Source organism: Salvelinus namaycush, chromosome 8, assembly GCF_016432855.1.
Source record: "Salvelinus namaycush isolate Seneca chromosome 8, SaNama_1.0, whole genome shotgun sequence".
Taxonomy (NCBI): domain Eukaryota; kingdom Metazoa; phylum Chordata; class Actinopteri; order Salmoniformes; family Salmonidae; genus Salvelinus; species Salvelinus namaycush.
The window spans coordinates 21,702,159-21,725,542 of record NC_052314.1 but is presented as its reverse complement, the minus strand read 5'-3'; the positions used below and the strand labels follow the sequence as shown (position 1 = coordinate 21,725,542).

General features: G+C 41.7%; 2 protein-coding genes across 3 annotated transcripts in view; both read left to right on the top strand.

Moving 5' to 3' along the window:
* The window catches only part of LOC120052067 (cytosolic carboxypeptidase 6-like), a gene marked incomplete at its 3' end in the record, with an annotated part of 465,946 nt that overhangs the window by 349,410 nt on the left and 93,152 nt on the right, over nucleotides 1–23,384 (top strand). The gene's annotated exons all lie outside the window — the stretch shown is intronic.
* LOC120052512 (BEN domain-containing protein 5-like) lies at nucleotides 11,839–20,225 on the top strand. 2 transcript variants are annotated; one of them, XM_038999465.1, is made up of 6 exons: nucleotides 11,839–12,044; nucleotides 13,120–13,250; nucleotides 13,873–14,284; nucleotides 15,050–15,198; nucleotides 16,019–16,232; nucleotides 16,350–20,225. In XM_038999465.1, exons 1-6 carry the CDS (start codon nucleotides 11,864–11,866, stop codon nucleotides 16,544–16,546), a joined length of 1,284 nt encoding a protein of 427 aa, XP_038855393.1. In that variant the 5' UTR covers nucleotides 11,839–11,863; the 3' UTR covers nucleotides 16,547–20,225. The 2 variants fall into 2 exon arrangements, with proteins under 2 accessions (XP_038855393.1, XP_038855392.1); XM_038999464.1 differs by having other exon boundaries at nucleotides 13,873–14,344.

Sequence of the window (23,384 nt, the reverse complement as noted above, 5' to 3'; positions counted from 1 at the left end):
TATGTTTTGCCCAATGTTCTATTGTCCTTCAGTTTTCATTTACATATATACCACAATATTTTTCAAAATGTGTATTTCTGTTTTTCAAACACATGCCACTCCAAGTTAGAGAATTGGAGTCTGGAGTAGACTAGATGTAGGCCTATACAGAAAGCCATTCATTCCTTGTGAAAAGCTGAAACTGAAAGAGCCCATTTGTGCATTTGTATTTCCACTGGCATCGCAGTATTTCATGCCAGAGGTCTGAGAGGCTGAGGTCTGAGGTCTGCACGTATTTTTTTTTGCTTTCTGTCCCATGTGGCAGAGGGATGCTTTTCATGGTGCCATGCTGGGTAAGTCTGCTGGTGTGATAGACACTGGAGAGAGGCCCAGAGCCTGGCTACTGGCTATGCTCCCCAGGCCAGGCCTCGACTCTGTGTGTGGATGAGACTGGGGCTCCAGCCAGCAGGGCAGCAGGACAGCTGCACAGGCCTGCACTCAATACCTGGGCTCTGAAGCTGGAACTGGGCTGGAGCGGAGAGATGTGTCTTTAATGGAGCACAAGGACTTGGCACCTTGCTGAGAGAGAGAGGGACATTATTTATAAAACACTATCAGGGCTTTGTATAATCAAGCAGCTGTGAAAACAACACTTCCTAATATTGCCCTATTTATATTCTTTCTCTGTGAATTTGCATATTTTATCTTCCTGCACTTCATTATAGGGGACTTATACAACACAAACAAAGAGAGGGATGAGCAGATGAGGGAGGGGGGGATCTCTCTTCTCTGGCCGCCTTATATTGACTATTTTCCAGTAGATTTTTTCAAAACCCTCTCAGAAGCGTGGCTAAAAAAGCAAGCTGATGAATTGAGAATGAGTGTGATAATTCAGCAGGCACATATGAGGGGGCTAGGGAGTAGGGGGGCACAATAGGGAAAAATATTTAGAAAATATGCATCCCTAAACCAGTATTTAAAGGCCCAGTGCAGTCAAACACATGATTTTCCTGTGTTTATATATATATTTCCACAATATGAGGTTGGAATAATACTGTGAAGTTGTGAAAATTATGATAATGCCCTTTTAGTGTAACAGTTGTTTGACAAGACTGCCTGAAATTTCAGCCTGTTTTGGTTGGATGGAGTTTTGGCCTTCCATGGTGACATCACCATGTGGTAAATTAGTTAATAGACCAATAAGAAAGAGTTCAAAACTTCTCTGCCAATAACTGCAAATGTTCAGTTTCTCCCTCTACACTCAGACCACTCCAAGACAGTCCTAGCTAAATTCTTGCTTGAGAAATTACCCTTTGCTAAGAAGCTCTTTTTGTTTTTTTTTGACAATTTTAATTGAAAATAATCACAGTAAGGTACATAATTGTTACCCAGAAATGATTTGATATCCAGATACAAACAGCTGCATTGAATCTTTAAAAACATGTATCTTGCCTACCCACATGCTTTTTGACTACTTATGCCTAGAGTCAATATCCCCTGCCTTGCAAATACAACAATTTCACGCACTCTTCACATAATCAGCCATGGGTTTCGTGTTTGGCATGTTGGAAAACGTAAACAACATTTTCACAGCCTCTTTCTCCAACAGGGAAGACAGCTGTGATTATTTCTTTGTCATCAGAGCCACCACTGTTGTTGAGCACTGCTGTGTAGCAAATCCTTATAGAAAAAAAAGATTGGATTTTTGTTCCTGGGTGCCTTTTGTATCTCCAGTAAGGAAGTGTATAATAGAGTTTGATGCCGTGGTGTCTGTGCTGTGTGGATTGAGTTGGTGGGGGCTGGTGTGTGTGTGTGGAGTTGTCTGTTTCTCAGAGCCAGTGCAAAAACCATAGCACCCATTGAACAGCAGCAGTCTCTGCTCTGCAACCTGCTCAGGTACAGTGTTGATATGGTAACCTGTTGGCTAGGCAGCCTTGTTTGCATGTTTACTTCAGCAGCCTTTTGTCATTCTCTTACTTCCCGGTGGCATCCTGTGTTGGCTCAATAAGGAGCAGCTAGCTGTCAGGATGTATCTGCCACGCAGCACTTGGTTATCAGATCATGTCTCCATGTTCCCTTTCACCTCAGACATTTACATGTTCTAACAGCTCAAGATGAGCTGTGTTTTCACTGTGTCATATTAACTTGCCTCCATTTTCTGGATGTGAAAGGAGATGCTTGATGCAACTCCACTGTGTCACAATCAAAAGGGAATCTTGCTCCGTTTGCTCATTTTGAAGGGGCCCTTCTATCTGTTGTGAAATGTACACTGAGTGTACAAAACATTAGGAACACCTTAATATTGCATTGCACCCCCTTTTGCCCTCAGAACAGCCTCAATTCGTCAGGGCACAGACTCTACAAGATGTCAAAAGCGTTCCACAGGGATGCTGGCCCATGTTGACTCCAATGCTTCCCACAGTTGTGTCAAGTTGGCTGGTTGTCTTTTGGGTGGTGGACCATTCTTGGTACACGCGGGAAACTGTTGAGCGTGAAAAACCCAGCAGCATTGCAGTTCTTGACACACTCAAACTGCCGCCTGGCACCTACTACCATACCCTGTTTAACGGCACATAAAACGTTTGTCTTGCCCATTCACCCTCTGAATGTCTTACATACACAATCCATGTCTCAAGGCTTAAAAACATGTCTCCTCCCCTTCATCTACACTGATTGAAGTGGATTTAACAAGTGACATCAATAAGGGATCATAGCTTTCACCTGGATTCACCTGGTCAGTCTATGTCATGGAAACATTAGGTTTTCCTAATGTTTGTACACTCGGTGTACCGTCTCTTTGCTTGGTGTTATTACTCTGATTGAAAATCGACCAAGCCGTTAAACAAATGTGAGTATCCATTGCAAATAACGTGTTTTCATTTTGAATCCCAAGAACTTAGATCCCCCCTCTAAGTTGTGGGTGGCATACACAAATGAATTGTATTTTATGAATACATATTTCTAGAAAAAGAAAACAGCAAGAATCAAAAACATGGCTTAGTTCTTTGGACTTAATTCAACAACTCTGCTGTGATATCTCATTAGCTTCAAATACATTTTGAGCTCCAATTATAGGCATTCAAACTGATGTTGAGAAGGTGTTTGTGAGGGGAGATGACCCTGAGTGTCTTTGACTTGTAGGTTTGGCTTCAGGATCCTGCTGGATGGCTAAAGGCACAGTTCCTCCTCATGTACCGCTTGTCCCTCAGCGGGTTAACTTCTGTTTGAGCATGAGTTTATCTACTATTATCTGTCAAACATCGCACACCTGCTAGCGACGCTGGCCTCTGGTGCAATCCCACAGGCAACGTGCTGTCAACACCAACACCTACAATGTGTCACTTGCTGCCTCCATTTGTGGCAGCTCCAGGGGCTGTGGGGATAACCATTAAGCCCTATTCCCTATGACCAAAGCCTCCCCAACAGCTATGTGTTTAGTAAGCTGACAGTTTGTGGATATGGAAAAATAGAAATATGATAGATTAAAATATACCCGAATAAGTTACTTTTTATTAGATATTTGCTGTCCATTGTTTGTCATATTGACATGTTTACCTCAGTGAAAATATTTTAAATATTCATGATACACTATACAGTACCAGTCAAAAGTTTGGACACACCTACTCATTCAAGGGTTTTTCTTTATTTTTACTATTTTCTACATTGTAGAATAATAGTGAAGACATCAAAACTATGAAATAACACATATGGAATCATGTTGTAACCAAAAAAGTGTTAATTAAACAAATCAAAATAGATTTTAGATTTTAGATTCTTCAAAGCAGCCACCCTTTGCTTCGTTGACAGATTTGCACGCTCTTAGCATTCTCTCAATCAGCTTCATGAGGAATGCTTTTCCAACAGTCTTGAAGGAGTTCCCACATATGCTGAACACTTGCTGGTTGCTTTTCCTTCACTCTGCGGTCCAACTCATCCCAAACCATCTCAATTGGGTTGAGGTTGGGTGATTGTGGAGGCCAGGTCATCTGATGCAGCACCGTCACTCTCCTTCTTGGTCATATAGCCTCTACACAGCCTGGAGGTGTGTTTTGGGTCATTGTCCTGTTGAAAAAGAAATGGCAGTCCCACTAAGCGCAAACCAGATGGGATGGCGTATCGCTGCAGAATGCTGTAGTAGCCATGCTGGTAAAGTGTGCCTTGAATTCTAAATACAGCACAGACAGTGTCACCAGCAAAGCACCCCCACACCGTCACACCTCCTCCATGCTTCACGGTGGGAACCACACATGCGGAGATCATCCGTTCACCTAGTCTGCGTCTCACAAAGACACAGCGATTGGAACCAAAAATCTCAAATCTGGACTAATCAGATCAAAGGACAGATTTCCACCTGTCTAATGTCCATTGCTTGTGTTTCTTGGCCCAAGCAAGTCTCTTCTTCTTATTAGTGTCCTTTAGTATTGGTTTCTTTGTAGCAATTCGACCATGAAGGCCTGATTCACGCAGTCTCAATCTGAACAGTTGATGTTAAGATGTGTCTGTTACTTGAGCTCTGTGAAGCATTTATTTGGGCTGCAATCTGAGGTGCAGTTAACTCTAATGAACTTATGCTCTGCAACAGAGGTAAGTCTGGGTCTTCCTTTCCTGTGGCGGTCCTCATGAGAACCAGTTTCACCATAGCGCTTGATGGTTTTTGCGACTGCACTTGAAGAAACTCTGAAAGTTCTTCAAATTTTCCGGATTGACTGACCTTCATGTCTTAAAGTAATGATGGACTGTTGTTTCTCTTTGCTTATTTGAGCTGTTCTTGCCATAATATGGACTTGTTTTTTTACCAAATAGGGCTATCTTCTGTTTTCCAAACCTGCCTTGTCACAACACAACTGATTGGCTCAAATCCATTAAGAAGGAAAGAAATTCCACAAATTAACTTCTTATGGCTGAAGGGGCAGTATTGAGTAGCTTGGATGAAAGGTGCACAGAGGTGCCCAGAGTAAACGGCCTGCTCCTATGTCATAGTTGCTAATATATGCATAATATTGTTAGTATTGGATAGAAAACACTCTGAAGTTTCTAAAACTGTTTGAATTATGTCTGTGAGTATAACAGAACTCATATGGCAGGCAAAAACCTGAGAAGTTCCACTTTCTGTTTGGATTTTTTCTGGGGGTGGCAGATTTTCAACCAAGCTCTCATTGAAATTACAGCGAGATATGGATGAGTTTTCACTTCCTACGGCTTCCACTAGATGTCAACAGTCAATAGAACTTTGTCTGATGACTCTAATGTGAAGGGGGGCCGAAGGAGACAGGAATGAGTAATCACTGCCATGAAGTGACCACGCATTGAACTGGCGCGTTCACGTGAGAGGGAGCTCCGTTCCATCGGTCAACTGAAGTCAATGTAATTCTCCGGTTGGAACGTTATTCAAGATGTATGTTAACAACATTCTAAAGATTGATTCAGTACATCGTTTGACATGTTTCTACTGACTGTTACGGAACTTTTGGACATTTTGTCACGTTTTAGTGGACGCGCTTTGTGACTTTGGTTAGCGCTTTTGGTAAACAATTCCAAAGTAGCTAATTGGACATAAATAACGGACATTATCGAACAAATCAAGCATTTATTGTGGACCTGGGATTCCTAGGACTGCATTCTGATGAAGTTCATCAAAGGTAAGGAAACATTTATCATGTATTTTCTGGTTTCTGTTGAGTCCAACATGGCGGCTAATTTGGCTATTGTTCTGAGCTCCATCTCAGATTATTGCATGGTTTATTTTTCCGTAAGGTTTTTAAAAAATCTGACACAGCGGTTGCATTAAGGAGAGGTATATCTATAATTCCATGTGTATAACTTGTATTATCATCTACATTTATGATGAGTATTTCTGTTGAAACGATGTGGCTATGCAAAATCACTTGATGTTTTTGGAACTAGTGAATGTAACGCGCCAATGTAAACTCAGATTTTTTTTATATAAATATAAACTTTATCAAACAAAACATGCATGTATTGTGTAACATGAAGTCCTATGAGTGTCATCTGATGAAGATAATCAAAGGTTAGTGATTCACTTTATCTCTCTTTCTGCTTTTTGTGAAAGCTATCTTTCGCTGGAAAAATGGCTGTGCTTATTGTGGTTTTGTGGTGACCTAACATAATCGTTTGTAGTGCTTTCGCTGAAAAGCATATTTGAAATCGTACACTTTGGTGGGATTAACAACAAGATTACCTTTAAAATGATATAAGACACATGAATGTCTGAGGAATTTTAATTATGAGATTTCTGTTCTTTGAATTTGGCGCCCTGCACTTTCACTGGCTGTTGTCATATCATCCCGGTGACGGGATTGCAGCCATAACAAGGCGCACCTGTTAATTGAAATGCATTACAGGTTATTACCTCATGAAGCTTGTTGAGAGAATGTCAAGATTGTGCAAAGCTGTCATCAAGGCAAAGGGTGGCTGCTTTAAAGAATCTCAAATATAAAATATATTTTGATTTGTTTAACATTTTTTTGGTTACTACATGATTCCATATGTGTAATTTCATAGTTTTCATGTCTTCACTATTATTCTGTAGAAAATAGTAAAAATAAAGAAAAACCCTTGAATGAGTAGGTGTGCCCAAACTTTTGACTGGTACTGTATATGTAAACATATGTGGACACCTTTTCAAATTAGTGGATTCGGCCATTTCAGTCACACCCGGTGCTGACAGGTGTATAAAATCGAGCACACAGCCATGCATTCTCCATAGACAAACATTGGCAGTAGAATGGTCTTACTGAAGGGCTAAGTGGCTTTAAAAATGGCACCATCATAGGATGCCACCTTTCCAACAAGTCAGTTCGTCAAATTTATTGCCCTGCTTGCGTTGCCCAGGTTCACTGTAAGTGCTGTTATTGTGTAGTGGAAACATCTAGGAGCAACAACAGCTCAGTCGCGAAGTGGTAGGCCACACAAGCTCACAGAATGGGACTGTCGAGTGCTGAAGCGCGTAGCACATACAAATTGTCTGTCCTCACTACCGAGTTCCAAATTGCCTCTGGAAGCAATGTCAGCACAAGAACTGTTCGTTGGGAGTTTCATGAAATGGGTTAAGGGCTTACATGGCTGAGCAGCCGCACACAAGCCTAAGATCACCATGCGCAATGCTGGAGTGGTGTAAAGCTCACCGCCATTGGACTCTGGAGCAGTGGAAATGTGTTCTCTGGAGTGATTAATCACCCTTCATCATCTGGCAGTCCAACGGACTTATTTATTTAATTAAAAAAAAAACTTTTACCCATTTTTCTCCCCAATTGGCAGTTACAGTCTTGTCCCATCGCTACAACTCCCCTATGGACTCGGGAGAGGCGAAGGTCGAGAGCCATGCGTCCTCCGAAACACAACCCTTCCAAGCCGCACTGCTTCTTGACACACTGCTCGCTTAACCCGGAAACCAACCGCACCAATGTGTCGGAGGAAACACCGTCCATCTGGCGACTGAAGTCAGCTTGCAGGCGCCCGGCCCATAACAAGGAGTAGCTAGAGTGCGATGGAACAAGGAAATCCCGGCCGGCCAAACCTTCTCCTAACCCAGACGACGCTGGGCCAATTGTGCACGGCCTCATGGGTCTCCCGGTCACGGCCAGCTGTGACACAGCCTGCGATCTAACCCAGGTCTGTAGTGACGCCTCAAACACTGCGATGCAGTGCCTTAGACCGCTGCGCATTGGTGCGGTTGGTTTCCACCCCCCAATAGACAAATCTGGCGGATGCCAGGAGAGCGCTACCTGCCCGAATGCATAGTGCCAACTGTAAAGTTTGTTGGAGGAGGAATATTGGTCTGGGGCTGTTTTTCATGGTTCGAGCTAGGCCCCTTAGCTCCAATGAAAGGAAATCTTAACGCTACAGCGTACAATGACATTCTAGACGATTCTGGCCTTCCAACTTGGGGCAACAGTTTGGTGAAGGTCCTTTCTTGTTTCAGCATGACAATGCCCCTGTGCACAAAGTGAGGTCCATACAGAAATAGTTTGTCGAGATCGGTGTGGAAGAACTTGACTGGCCTGTACAGAACCCTGACCTCAACCCCATCGAACACCTTTGTGATGAATTGGAACACCGACTGTGAGCCAAGCCTAATCGCCCAACATCAGTGCCGACCTCACTAATGCTCTTGTGGCTGAATGGAAACAAGTCCCTGCAGTAATGTTCCAACATCTAGTGCAAAGTCTTCCCAGAAGATTTGAGGCTGTTGTAGCAGCAAAGATGGGACCAACGCCATATTAATGCCCATGATTTTGGAATGAGATGTTCGACGAGCTGTTGTCCACATACTTTTGGTCATGCAGCGTATATGCAGCAAATGGCCAACAACTTTCAGCTAAATAACTGTAGTGTCAATTCTTTATAGTCTTTCTGTCCATACTAATACAGCTTTGAGAATTCATATTACGGGAGTGCAGAATATAGCCCCATGAACCTCGCCAATCAATACAAAATTCCCTGGAGGAAGAGTGGCCCTAATGAGCTGAATTGACCGGCACTGAAATATGATCACTATTTCTGCAGCAGTCATTTGTTCTTTCAAGAAAATATAAATTTACTCTAGTGTATCAGTGAGAATACACTGCAGGATGGCGGGGGGAGCGATGATACCTCTTTAAATATTTAATGAAGGAGTTACACAATAAAGTTTGTTCGTGCTCTTGCTGTCAGTTTGGAAGTCTGACTACTTCATGGTCACCTAGTTTTGAATGAAATCCTAATTAACAGGCAAAATTAAGACGCAACTCCCCCCCCAAAAATAAAAGCATTATTTTTATGTAAATAGTCCCTTGAAAAATAGACTCTCCCATGTTTTAAAAAGCCTGTCTTGGATTTACTACCATACCCTCATTTCCTGTGACTGTTTCCCTTAAACACATGATCTTAAGGCATACTTCTAATAGTTGTCCAATTGATCCTGCTGTCCCTGCTGTACTCTCATATGCTTGGCCAAGGGCATAGCATTCTGCATGCCAGCCTGCTACCATCAGCCCCGGCCAGCCGTCAGACACACCTGTGCTTGCGTCTGTCCATCGCACAGATTGGCACAGGTTCTTTGTTTTGATTGGCTGTGCGCTTATGCTAATACATACCTAATGTCACAGCGTTTCCACCAAAATCCCACGTCCACTTGAAAACCCCGTCCAACACACAGGCATGGAGGCACTAAAGACCTGCTGTGATCATAATGCGAAGCCCGTTTGAATTCCAGTCACAACGAGATGACGTCCGTCTCAGCAGTCTAATTCCATCATCAACATCATTACTGCTATTATCCCATGTCTATTTTTAATACGGGGTAATGTATCACCAATAAAGATAAATGAGGGAGGCAGCGAGGAGGTAATTGGCAGGACATGATGTCTGACTCTGCACTGAATAAAGTCTACAGTGCCAACTGCTCCCAAAGCTTCAGGAAAATGTATCCTTTATGTGGCCTGAGTGCTCTTTTAATAGCGTTTGTCTTCATTGTATTACCTTCTAACTGTGCTATAAATGTGTGTTTAACATGCTGCTTTTATGTATTTAAGGGTGGGGAAACTTCATAGTTTCTTGTGTAATGTAATTTTTACATTTGGTTTGGAGTTGTAATGGTTTTAAGTATATCTATTCTCATTACTCAGTATATAGAATTAGTGTGCAGATCTGTTATGCTACATGCTGGGGTCAGGTTGCTTGAGGTAGGATAGGGGAAGTTCAGTCTTAAGCCTGAGACACTTCAAGACAACAGCTCCTGGAATTGAGCGGTCTTATTGTGCCAGACATGGGCTTGAGGACCTAGCAATTAAACAGTAGATTAGATTAACAGTAATCCTTCATTGGAGATGAGAAACTGCTGAAATCTCTTGTCTACCAGTGAGGCTCACTGGTCTTGTTTATTAAAGTGTTATTTGTCTTACTATTTCAGCATTTCAGAGAAATGTTGTTTATTTTATTTATCCCGGTAAGTTGACTGAGAACACATTCTAATTTACAGCAACAACCTGGGGAATAGTTACAGGGGAATGAATGAGCCAATTGGAAGCTGGGGGATCATTAAGTGGCCATGGTGGTATGAGGGCCAGATTGGGAATTTAGCCAGGACACCACCAGGGTTAACACCCCTACTCTTACGATAAGTGCCATGGGATCTTTAGTGACTACAGAGAGTCAGTACACCTGTTTAACGTCCCATCCAAAAGACAGCACCATACACAGGGAAATGTCCCCAATCACTGCCTTGGGGCATTATTTTTAGACCAGAGGAAAGAGTGCCTCCTACTGGCCCTCCAACACTACTTCCAGCAGCATCTGGTCTCCAATCCAGGGACCAACCCTGCTCAGTGTCAGAGGCAAGCGAGCAGTGGGATGCAGGGTGGTATGCTGCTGGCAGTGATTGATAAACTGATACGCAACAAATGTTCCTATGAATATTAGCATTGCAGTACTTTGCACAACCCCCAGAGATAAAAGCAGTTACCATATTGGAATAGGAGATCAAGTTCTATTACAACAATTTAAATAGCCATCCAGATACCTGTCCTCATTCTCCGTCTGAGAAAATCTCCACTGGACCACCATATCTCTCACAACCCTCAACAAGGGAAAACTCACACTAACATAACAGCAACCTATGCCTCAAGCCTTGATGTCTGATCTGAATAAAAAAATGCTATGAAATTACAGACGAGAACAGCGTCCAAATTCTGCATGAGTTACTTTTCGATTACGACAGGCGAAGCAGAAAAACATTGTTAGTGCCATTTATCGACTATGCTACTCTCTATTAAAATACAAGTGAAGAAATCCATCCCATTGTGTAACAACCTGACTATTTTACAATAGCAAACAGTTCCCTTTCTGTCAGATGGACTTTGTCATCTAGTGTAAAAAAAAAAGGGAAAGATTAAAAGGTACACCAGACAACACATTGACTGAGACACACTTGTACACCCACAAACAAATGGAATCAGAGATCAGACCAGATAATCATCTCTGTGGCCTTCTTCTCTTCTCTTGGTTTCATTCCAGGGGGTTGAGGACTCAATGGGACCTACAGAGGCAGAATGAAAGTAATAGGTGAATTTATTGATTACAATAATGATGTTTTTTTGCTCTTCTAGCTGAAAGTATCTGGAAAGAAACAGCAGGACAAAAAGCTGAAATTTTGTAGTCAGCTCACCGGGGACCATGTTTCTTGAATATCCTCAGTAGTTGAGGAAGTTGACTTTTACTGTATTTCAAACCATAATTTCTGTATGTACAAATGCCAAAATAAAGATTCCTCTAGATTAATTTCTGTAATGAGGGATGTATAAATGTGTGCTTTATCGCAGTCACAATCACCAACAAGGTGCTATCCTTCATCTCCTTTTGAGTTACAGTTGAAGGGTGGGCTTTAAATCAATCACATTTTCTGTGCCACAAAAATGTACCTCCAATGCATGAAAAAACGTTATGGTGTAAAAACTGTAAAAAAAATAATAATAATAAAAAATAAAACAAGAGGTTCTAAAATGAAGGTTTGATTGAATTCCTGCCATTGTCTTTACTTTACTTTAGGATATTATGTAGGGTAGATGCGTAGGTAGTGTGGCCTGTTATCTGTCAGTCAATATATACACTTTATTTCATTATTTCAATGATTTCATGCATTTATTTTCAATTTAAGAAAAATATAAGAATCTCATTCTTGTCTCTATTAGCAAGGTCTTGTGATGGAGCGCACGGCTAATTTCCTGAAATGATATAGACCAGGCCAGAGTAGCAGAGTGCAGAATAGAAGCCCTTCCCAATTCCCCCTTGTGTTTATATATATATATATATATATATATATATATGTTTTATACTTATAGAGGGAAAACTGTCAACCATATCCAAAGTGTAAGACCAAAGAGAAATAATGTATGCTTTTGTGAGGTTCTTGGAAGACGATATGTGTTACGCTTTACCCGCTTCAACTGTGAAAGATTTTAGACCTCTGCACAAAACAGATTTTGATAATCAGAAGGTGTATCTGGTTCTCAGAACAGAAGATAATGGTACAGGCCAGCCGTGCAAAGCACAGATTCTTGCCATTGCAGGTACGTTATCTTCGTGCTCTCTTTGTTTGATTGTTTATGAATTGAAATAGTTCAATTGTTTGAAAAAGTGAGACTAGACAGCTCCTAGAGAATAAGAAAACATGCCTTTTCGGTCTGCTGTCAAACACACTAAGTTCGCTAGCTAACGTTAGTTATCAAGCTGACAACAATGTTCTCGCTACGATGCTATTGCTAACGTTACCTAGTTTACATACGGTTATTTTTCAGGGCGGCATTTGTTGTCATATCACATATTTGCATAGTACAGCTAGTTAACGTTGGTTTTCTTGCTGACATTGTTTTTAGTTGGCTAATATATCTAACGTTAGCTAACTAACTGACATTAACGTTAGCTTGCTAGCCAGTCAGCTAGCTAGCTAACGCGTTAGCTTAGCCAGCCACTTACTCATCCAGATTGTTTACTAACATTGGATACGTTATTTTAGCTAGCAATACACAACAACACCTCTATATGGTTGTTGATATGATAGCTAGCTAGCTACATGATGTGATGGCAATCACTATCAATCGACCTTTGCTAACTAGGTCGGACAACGTCAAGCCAGCTGCATATACAAGTTAACTAGCAATATGTATCCATCACACCGGTTATTATAGCTTTCAATAACGTTTCCTCGACACATATGAGCGTAACGTTTTGTGCATACATTCACAAATGCATCGTGTAACAGAACAGCCACACGTACATTTTCACCATCTACCGTAGCTAGGGTATTTAGCTAGATTACTAATCCTCGTGTTTGAACAGTCCCAGGCTAATGTCAGTTGAGTGCATTAACTAGGTTTGTTGTTGTTTGTCGTGCTGTAACTAGCTAACCATTCTCGGTCCACACTGGATAGCTAACTAACTATAGTAGCTAGTTGGATAGAAAACAAAAACTACATACAGCTTGTTTACTAGGGATGGGTGAAACAAGATTGAGATGAGATGCATGGATGAACGGTCTTTAGCTGGCTCGTATTTGCCATTAACGCTCCTGGAAAATTCCCTTCGATTTTTTCTGTCTCGACTTTATATATCAAATGCTTGCTGACACTTAGCTCTATTTTGCAGATAACGTTGATGAGTTTGAACATAGTACAATGCAAAAAAAGATGAAAATTCCGAAGATGTCAACAAGGAATATGGGAAATTCTGTTGAGAACCACTTTGGGGAGGAACGACTTCCACTGAGACATAAAAAGGTAGGTGCAACTAAGCAAGGTAGCTAGTCAACTAGTAGTCATAGTTTTCAAACTGTTAGAGCATTTCTGTGATTTGGGGCTCTGTGAAATTGTTGGTGTGTAATTCAACCTCTTCACCAATATAATGCGGTTCATGAGGAATATGAAGAATACTGATGGTAATTTGTCTTTTGATAATTTAACTAACTGAGTTTTGGATGTTTCCTAAAAATCCCCCTGCTGTTTTATTTTTTTATTTTTTTTATTTTACAATATGCTGGATTAACACATGTAGCACTCTGGACAGCTGCAAATCCTCTGAGCTGCTCATCCAAGAACTCCATGACTCCACTCTTCCCAGTTCCCAGTGATTTTAGCCCATCTGTATCACTTTGTCAAGCAAAGCCCCCCACAGCTATGGATATATGTGGGTTTTTGACACCCACTCAACATTTTAAAATAAATACATAGTCAAACATTTGTAACATAAGTGTTTTTATTCAACTGAAATTATGACAGTTATGACACACCAGATCACTCTTATAACGTGAAATGATGATGCAGTCTCCACATCATTATCACATTCATATCCCTTGTGCTTTAAACAATGATTAACTGCATAAAGTCCCTTTTGATTCCACAGGCTCAGACACAGGACCATGGGCGTCCCACTGCCAACTCCTCCAAGAGCCTGGCAGCTGTGGTGGCCCGCCTGGAGAGGAACGCTGTGAGTTCCTGCATGGAGGGAGAGGAGGACCTGGAGGAGGACAGGCTGGAGGAGGAGGAAGAGGAGGAGGAAGAAGAAGAGGAGGAGGGAGACTCTGGGCCTGAGGATGCAGTGGTACCGCGGGTTCTGTATGAGGAGCTGGTCCACAGCTACAGGCAGCAGGAGGAGGAGGTTAGGAGGCTACAGCAGGAGCTGGAGAGAACCCGCAGGCAACTGGTCCAGCAGGCCAAGAAGCTGAAGGAGTATGGCAGCCTGCTGACAGAAGTGAAGGAGTTACGTGACTTCAACAGGAGGCTGCAGGATGTGCTCCTCATGAGGCTGGGCAGCGGTGAGAGACACACACTCTCCAGTCACCTCTCACTGCAGCCTCCCATGCACATCTGTTCAGGTTAAGAAAAAACTGTTTTACTAGACTAGTGTCAGCCACATTTAGAGTTGTCTGGATTTTGAATTTGTAGGTTTGGGTACCTTCTTATATTGCTTTTAGTGATCAGATGCACAGTTGATAACAGAAGTTATGAAGTATTTGGTTGTTATCATTTGTTTTTGAGAGGGGGGGAATCAGTATCAGTGAGTTTGGTTTTGCAAATTTTTTTAATAAATATTGAGTGTCAAGTGCTTGTTCACTCAATGGTTCTTCCACAAAAACGAATACTAAAATTTTGAGTGGATTTCCCCTTTAAGCTAGTCCCATGGCCAGCTGCACATGTTTTGCATTGGGGCCCCTGGGGTGTGATATGGGGGCCAGGCGGTCTAATGGACAGGCTAAAGATTAGACTGGCCAGGGTGCTTTGGGATCAGGAATGTAGTGCGCTGACCGATATTAAAACTCATCAGCTACATTAGAGCTTAGTGTGGCCAGCCACCAAGCCAGCTTACTGGGCTAAAATAGTCCCGCTGTCTCGGTGCACAGGGAAGCCTTGCTGCATGCACTGGTCCAAAGCTAAGACTAGAACTCCCTGACCACATGCTGTTGTGGATGAGTCAACGCCTCTGTTAGTGCTTTAGGCTTGTTGTTCCTGAGAGACTACACTACACAATATGCCTAGAGATATGCATCTCAACTTTACTTTTGATTTTGCACCTCATACAGAGCCTATGCATGACAATGGCACTCAGACAATCAAAGCAGAGGTGGTGGAGCCCATCATTGAGCCACAGGAAGTGTGCAGAGAAGAGGCCAATACCAGCTCCAGCCACTCCCCCTCCCCAAGAACAGTCTACACTTTTAATGATGGCAAGGTGAGTCTCACCACCTCCAGCCCCCCCATCTTCCTCGCTGTGGTCGCTTTGATGGGGAGGAAGCATTGCATTTTCCCTTACACATAAACTTGCATTAAATTAGCCTTCTCCTCTCCTTGAGGGTAAACAAGGCTGAGATGATTGTCCTTATTATAGCTTCGGCATCAGCACTGTTTATTGCCCTGTTAGTGGTTGCAGGGCTACACACGTAATTCTGCCTGCTTCACATGACGGGGGAATTTGTGTTACAAGCAGAGAGCCTCTCAGTTCAAGCGTGAAGAACAAAAGCAAATTAGAACTCACACATTGCCTGCTATTAATTATTTCTACCAGAGGAATCTAAGTGACTGACAGGTAGCCCTAGAAAGAACATAGAGAAAGGGTTCCTCTAAGTTAAGAGCAGTGAAAAGCTTGTCTGCTGGCCATGGGCCTAAAGCACATTAGCTGCGAAGAGAAAAGCCTTTGGATGCCAGCCTGAAGACTTCTCAGTGATAAAGGCAGGGTGGCACACATGGCGCTCTCAGCATTAGCTCACCTATAACTCAGGGCAGGCCTGTCATTCCGCTTGTAGCGTTGTTTGGTGCAGACTTACACAATGTGTCATTCTGTGGTTCTATGCCATTATAAATACTCAGTGCAATTCATCCAGGCTGGAACCCATTTCCCCTTACTTATTTATGTAGCTGCTGAAACATGGCCCTTTTGATATCTTATTTGGGTTGAATGGTTGTGGGATGGGCTTTGCTGCTGTTGGTTATAGTGTGGCCTCAGATCTGAGTGTAGGTGACCCTCACTACATATCTGTGCTGCGTTACTGCAGGTGCACCTGGGCGGGGGCATCTGGGTGCAGGAAGAGAAGTGGCACCAGCTCCAGCGGACACAGGGAGACTCCAAGTTCACCAAGAACCTGGCCGTCATGATCTGGGGCACTGAGACCCTCAAGAACAGGAGTGTCACTGGTGTGGCCACCAAAAAGAAGAAAGATGCCCTTCCCAAGCCCCCCCTCTCCCCAAGCAAGCTCAAAATAGTCAGAGGTAAAACTGTATAGGCCTGTTGTCAGATGTTTTGGGCACCTTTTGCAACTCAAAACGTTTGGAATATCTCTGTGATTTGATGAACAATACACACTTATTTATTTCCCTTTTTTGCAGAGTGTCTGTATGACCGAGTGTCTCAAGAAACGGCGGACGGTGCAGAGATCACACAAAGATTGTCCAAAGTGAACAAATACATCTGTGAAAAAATTATGGATATCAACAAATCCATCAAGAACGAGGAGAGGCGGGAATCGAAGCTGCTCATTAGACAAACCGTCAAGATGGAGAATTTCACCTACGATGGCATGTAGTGATGAAAAGTTGTCACCATACTAGAGCTCATTCTCTTTTCTTGGACTGCCGAAACAGAAGAGGGTGGGTAGGTTCATGTGTGCCAGGCCAGCACTAGAGATCCTCAGTAGGCGCCCAAGGCCCTAATCCATCAGCTGTAAGACAGCTTTACCTGCAAGACAGCTTTACCTGTCAATCAATGCAGTGCGTGGTTATGAACTGGTGTGAGAGATTCTTAAATCAATCTGGTTGTGAGAGAATGCAGTGGTGCTCCAACAAAATATTCTGTGTCAGAACATGATGTTGTGTCCTAATATTCTTAGTGATTTCCCTTGAAAAATAACTTCTGATTTGTAAGAAGATATTCTGGAATAATCATGCTAGTTTGTCGTGATTGAGAGGTTAGCCACACTGAAGGCCTTAGTGTTGAGGTCTCTGTGTGTGCTATTGGTACTTAAAGTGACGTGGGGAGGATGTTAATACGGACTTTTTCAACAGGGTCTCTCTGATATACATGTCTTAATTGATACATGCCACATTGCGCAGATATTCTGTTGCCCGAGAGATTATTGCTGTGTGGTTATCTAGATGGGATGCAAGGTTTGAGGTCTCGTTACCATGGGAATATGCCATTTGGATTTCCATAGTATAGAGTACCAATGAACATTAAGTTTGGTAAAGAGAGGTTTATCATTATTTGTCTGCGGTGCTTGTCCACATCAGACGTGTAACGGTCTTGAGAAGATATGTTTTCTGGATAATGATTTAGTGTGTATACCCTACTTGAGAGATCCAACTTGAGTTTACATAAATGTGATTGTTGTAGTAGTGTCTTTATTCAAGCTGTCCTGCAGATCGTTCGACTGTTTTGGAGTTGTGGTACAAGATTTTAAGCCCAGAAAGGCCTTATGTTTATGGGAATCATTGGGGACTGTGTCCTCCAGTTATTTAGTAAGATGTGATTTTAATCTAAAGTTAAGCTGATATCTTTAAACTGCACTTTGGTGTCTGAATGTGAAAGTTTGTCAGGTACTGTGTTTGTTTGGCTGTGGGTAAAGCTGTCTGCAGTGGTCAGTGTTCTGGCTAGATCCCTGGATAAAGCACAATTCCTGCTCTCTCACAGCCCTCTTCTTTGAGGCACACCACTGGGAATGAATTGCTATATAGTGACAACTTCCAATGACATGCCATCAGAACTCTTCAAATGTTTTTTCCCCAAACGGTTTGTCTGGCTGTCTGCAACCTGGAACTAAATGCTGCGGATTGAATTCTCAACTGTGACCATGTGGCTAACTGTGAATCACCTGCAGGTCTGCCTGTCAAGCCTTTTTGCCTCCTCACTTTCTATGTATTTTTGTTTGTGTCTATGGTTTTTCTTTTGTATTTCTTACAGTTCGATCAATGTTTTGTTAAGCTACCATATGTGGGGATATTTTAGTGTATATAACTAGTCTCTTTTCACAAGTCATGTACTTTTCAGTTTTTAGTCCGACTTACACATTAACATGGTAAACTCCTGTGTTTCTTTCTATTGACATTGTAATTCCTTTGTTACCTGGCGGTAATTTTTATGTACATTTTTTGGGTCTTTAAGCTTGATATTGTATCCAAATGTAGATTAGAAGCATATAAACTCAAAGAAAAGACGTCTCTCTCACGTCGGTAATCTCTATGAAAAATAAACTAGGCAAACCGCAATTTAAAGTGATGTCTTTAGGAGTCAATATAACCCTTCCCTTATGTTCGATTCGGCCTACAACTCAATTTGAACCCGTACAGTAAGTACATCACAAATTACTTTAACCTCCCAAAATGTATTTATTTTCCAGTAGCTGAGAATGTCCTCTTTCATATGCTTTTATCCCTAAATTGATAGACCCAACTGTTTAACATTTAGCCAAATGTTTGATTTACTGATTTTATAACATTTATGACATCAGATCCCTGTCCCTCGGCCTCTGAACATCACAGGGAGAACATACTGATGTCCTTGTGATCATCAAAGATATATCTTTACTGCACAGAAAACCATTTGTCTCTAGCACAAAGGTCAAAGTCGTGGTCAAATTGACTTCAGATAAATCAACTTTGAAAAGAAGGGAAGGGTTAAATTTCCCCTATTTTAAGGACGGGCTGTATTTTCAAATCAATCAATGAACGCACTTTAAATCTCTTGTGACAGATTCTCCATTTGTAAAGAAATGGATTTGTTTGCAAAACCGATTTGGTCTCAACTTATTTTGGCTATTTAGAAGAAGAAAAAAGACTAATAATAATAATCGATGCACCTTTTAAATGGCCCTGATAGGTCTGAGTTCTGGTTTATTTGTATGAACTGAATACGTGTGAAGAGTGGTCCTTAGTAAGCTATGCCTCTGGCACACAGTGCTTTATATTCCCCAGGGTTTGCCTATTCCCACCAACATGCCACTCCCCAGGTATTGGAATGGGCTTTAGGCATGAAACTAATATGTAAAGGATGTGTTTTTGTCCTTCCTGTATGAACCAGACAGTAGAGCTATACAGAGAGGAACTGTATGTTAGCTAGGTCTTTAAAATGTTGCGCTAATCCTCTGTCTGCTGCTCTCTTGTCCCATTGTTTATTTTTTCCATGTTTTGACAGTTATTTTTATGTGCTTTGAATTGGCCCCACTATTTCAATGATGTGGTTTTTTAAAGATGTAGATTAGGGTTCAGTGGGAAGTTGGAAACACTGGAAGTTCAGCTGGAATTATATCCTGGTTGAATGATCGGCAACAAAAAAAACAGTCCTTTTTGGACACGGATGGATCTCAGTCTGCTGTTTGTTCTTTTTACAGACAACTTTTCAAATGTGAGAAATTGCACCTTCCCCATATTTTGTAGTGCTGAGGAGTAGCTAGTTGTTAGGAAAGCCAAGCTTTATAACTGGCCCCTCCCTCCAGCTATTTAGACAGCTAATGGTTAAAAGTGGGCCTGGACATTAGGTATACAGTACATGGCCTGGCCTCACTCAGCCCTCACAGCCAGTGATCCCTATGGCTACCCAGATGATGCTTAAGAAAACATAGGCAAAGTGTCTTGTTGCATTGCTATAGCTTTGCTGTTATTGACAGTAGAAGCATGCTAAACCCCAGACTGCACTAGGTGCCATTCTCTCTCTCGTGGTTAAACGTTGGATCCATCTGTGTTACCAGACAGGTCATGTATTGGAATGGCTATACAGCAGGGGAGGGCAGCTCTGATCCACAGGGCTGGCAGGATCCCTGAGCTTAGTACAAACAGACAGCATGGGGACTGGCTGGGGGGATCCGGGCAAGTTGACATGAAACAAGCAGGGACTGTACTGTGCTTTTTCATCATCTAAAGTGATTCACAAATTCAAGGACATTGAAAATGTGCATCACTACTGGATTGTGTGCTCTTAACTGAATGTGTAAAGATGCTGGGTATCTTGAGTGTTGTTGTGGGTGAGTGGTTATATTAAGCCAAAATGTTGAATGCTGATAATGGAGAGGGGGGTTGAACTTGCACAAAAATGTCCCTTGCCAAGGTTTTAGTCCAGACTTATCTAAGCTACCACAGAGACTAAATATATTTTTGTTTTTAAAAATTCTCCCTAATGTAGATATCCTGCTATCATTTCTGTAGAAATCAACATGGTCCTGTTGAGTCCTTGCGCACAGTATGTATTACATTACATGCATTTTAAAGCTTTTAGTTTGTGTGAAAACTGTTCTGCTGTGTGGCCCGCGATGAATTCCTGTGACACATGTTGTTAATGTTGTTTACTCGTTTGTTTTCTGATGCCAAAAAAGGAGGTATGGTTAAATAGCGATGAAGATATAATATTAGACTTGTCAACTGAAAGGCTGACCCGTTCATGAAAACATGCTGATGCTGAGGACAAGTCCAGGTTTAACCCACCAAACTGCCCAGTGTTCCTCCTATCACAGCCACTAGGCATACTGACAACACTTCCTTAGGTATGCAGTGGATATGAGGTTTTACATATGGAAGATTCGTTTGTCATAACCTCATTATAGCAGTGAGTCCCACTGCTCTCTCTTCCTCTCTCAGTGCTGTGTGATTCATGAAGCCCAATATCACCACCTCGGATACAATGGCTTTTTCTCATTTGGGCAAAAGTCCGTCCTTTACTCTCTCTCCTCCATGACCCTGAAACCGATAAGTGTTGAGGAGATGTCAATTCGTTAGTAGGTGAACGGAAGAGTGGCCTCCCTTCCTCGATAACCACCTTTCATCAAGGATGGGGTGGCAGGTACAGTAGCCTAGGGGTTAGAGAGTTGGGCCAGTAACCGAAAGGTTGCTGGATCGAATCCCCGAGCTGACAAGGTAAAAATGTTGTTCTGCCCCTGAACAAGGCAGTTAACCCACTGTTCCCCGGTAGGCCGTCATTGTAAATAATAATTTGTTCTTAACTGACTTGCCTAATTAAAGGTTAAAATTATATTTTTTTGTTTTGTATCAAACCTTAGTCCTTCGCGGAAGAGTTTTAAAGTCTGCCACACTTCCTTGTGAATCAGCTTTTGTTTTGTCGTCGGAGAAAAACATGCACATGTTTTAAAACTATGCTAGTTATAGTTTTCATCTATAAAATATCTTGCACAACTAACTAAATGTTTTTAGCGCTTTACAAGTATTATTATCTAAATGTCACTGCCTGATGACACGTGAGTGGAGAATGAGTCTCATTTCATACAGGTGTATTTTCATCCATGTTCTCTCTCCTCGATTACCTTTTGATGTTTTTCAAAAGGAGGCGAGAGAGGACAGAGGAGAGGATGCAGGAGTTGGGCAAATCCAATTGAGAAAAGGCCAATGTTAAGCTTACTCTAAATGAGAAAGGGGCTTGGGGAACTTTAAGTGTAGTTTCACAATTCATTGGCAAGTATACTTCATCTAGCTTCACTGTCCTACCTCATTGCTTCTCTTGTGTTTGTGTATGATGTATATATATTTTTTAACTATAGGAAAATACCTTATTGATAACTCCTTTCCAAATGTACAGTATATGTAAACTCATAACACCTCAGTACTACACAGTTGATATTATGAGGAAATCAGTTTTGTAAAAATGCTTACTGTCAATGGATGCCCAGTTGTCTCCAAAAATGTATTTCAACTGATTGCTCCTTTTCACTGGTTGATGGTGCTACCAGCAAACGGGTTAACTGATCTGTCTCTTACCTCAAATGGTGCTAATTTTTTCTATGTTTTTATTCTCATTAAGTTGTATGTTATTCAAGTTGGTGATCCTAAAATAAATGACAAATCACATTTCTAAAATGTTAAACTACACTTTGCAAATACTATCAGATACATTCTGGTTTTAGCTAAATCAACTCTGCTGTTTTAAGTGAAGTAAATCATAATTCCTTGCTTATTTTAAAATATACTTTAAGCAGTTATCTAGGAATTGTACATTTTGGCATGCTTCAGATTTGAGAAGGTAACTTTTCATAAGCACATCTCAGATCACCATTTATCCAAATACTGTTATTATTTTGCTGCATGTTGGCTTTATGGGCAGTTGTGCTAAAACCAATTTCAAACTGGACTGGGCAGTTCTGTTAAAGATAGATTTGGTCCTCAGCAAATGTTTGGTTATCCACAGGTCAATGCTGTGACCACTTCTACAGACAGATTGCAATTACATTATAAGGGTATTTCTTGGCAGTGTCTCTAATATTTAACTGGAAATTAGATATTGGGTTGGATAGGGTTGTGAACTTACCTCTCTAAGAGAATATGACATTTACCATTCATTGTATCTTGTAAAAACGTTTTATAGATGGGTGTGAAATGTCCTGACATCTTCATGTTGATATGTGACAATTTGAAGAATGTCAAAAAATTGTCAATTTGACCTCTGAAAAAAAAAGTTGTTTCACTCCTTGTTAATCTCCTTCATTCTTGCTGCTGAATATACATTTATAAAAAATACATCAATATATATGTATCAATATTTTTTTTAAATATGTTAATTGAGAGCGTGTTCAATAAGTACTGTGAACCAGAGCCATAGATATATGATGTGTATATGTACTCCATATCTGTGGCTCTGCTGTAATGATGTTGTCTTTTTAAGTCCCTAGTTTCTTGGAGCCAGAGATACATGCACAGAGAGTTTTAAGAACAGTCTATTTTCTGAGATCCCACATGTTCCTGTGTTAGTTGAGGTGGGGGGAGTAGAGGGAGCCTGCGTCTGTGAATGTGTCCGTGGGCACCAGAGTTTGAAAAGGGGGGAGGGGGGTGGCTCATCAGTGTGTCCTGGGGGGGGACCCTCACACAGTCACCATACCCCAGAGCTGGCCTATACAGAAAGGAAATGTTATAAAAATAAATGTCCTTGCAAACCGGTCACACCTCCGCTATACAACCGACTTTGACTCTTAGCATCATTATTCTGTGTTTGCTGCACCTGTTCAATGTTCAGATCAACAAAATAAATCCAGACGTTTATTCTACCAGAACATTTGACTCATATGGCTCTTTTTTTCAAAGATTTCCTTTCACATCTTCTCTTGTTTAACCAAAAATCTGGTTATCGCTCAAATAACACCTACCCGCACTGCCCTATCCCATGTGGACAAGAGGAATACCTATGTAAGAATGCTGTTCATTGACTATAGCTCAGCAGTCAACACCATAGTACCCTCCAAGCTCATCATTAAGCTTGGGGCCCTGGGTCTGAACCCCGCCCTGTTCAACTGGGTCTTGGACTTCCTGACGGGTCGCCCCCAGGTGGTGAAGGTAGGAAACAACACCTCCACTTCGCTGATCCTCAAAGCAAGGGCCCCACAAAGTTGCATGCTCAGCCCCCTCCTGTACCCCTTGTTCACCCATGACTGCGTG

Excerpts from the sequence above, each read along its gene's own strand:
- LOC120052512 (XM_038999464.1), top strand. The coding sequence starts at position 11,864 with ATGTATGCTTTTGTGAGGTTCTTGGAAGACGATATGTGTTACGCTTTA. Across the intron at positions 15,199-16,018 it reads ACACTTTTAATGATGGCAAG|GTGCACCTGGGCGGGGGCAT; the intron begins GTGAGTCTCACC and ends GCGTTACTGCAG. Across the intron at positions 16,233-16,349 it reads CAAGCTCAAAATAGTCAGAG|AGTGTCTGTATGACCGAGTG; the intron begins GTAAAACTGTAT and ends CCTTTTTTGCAG.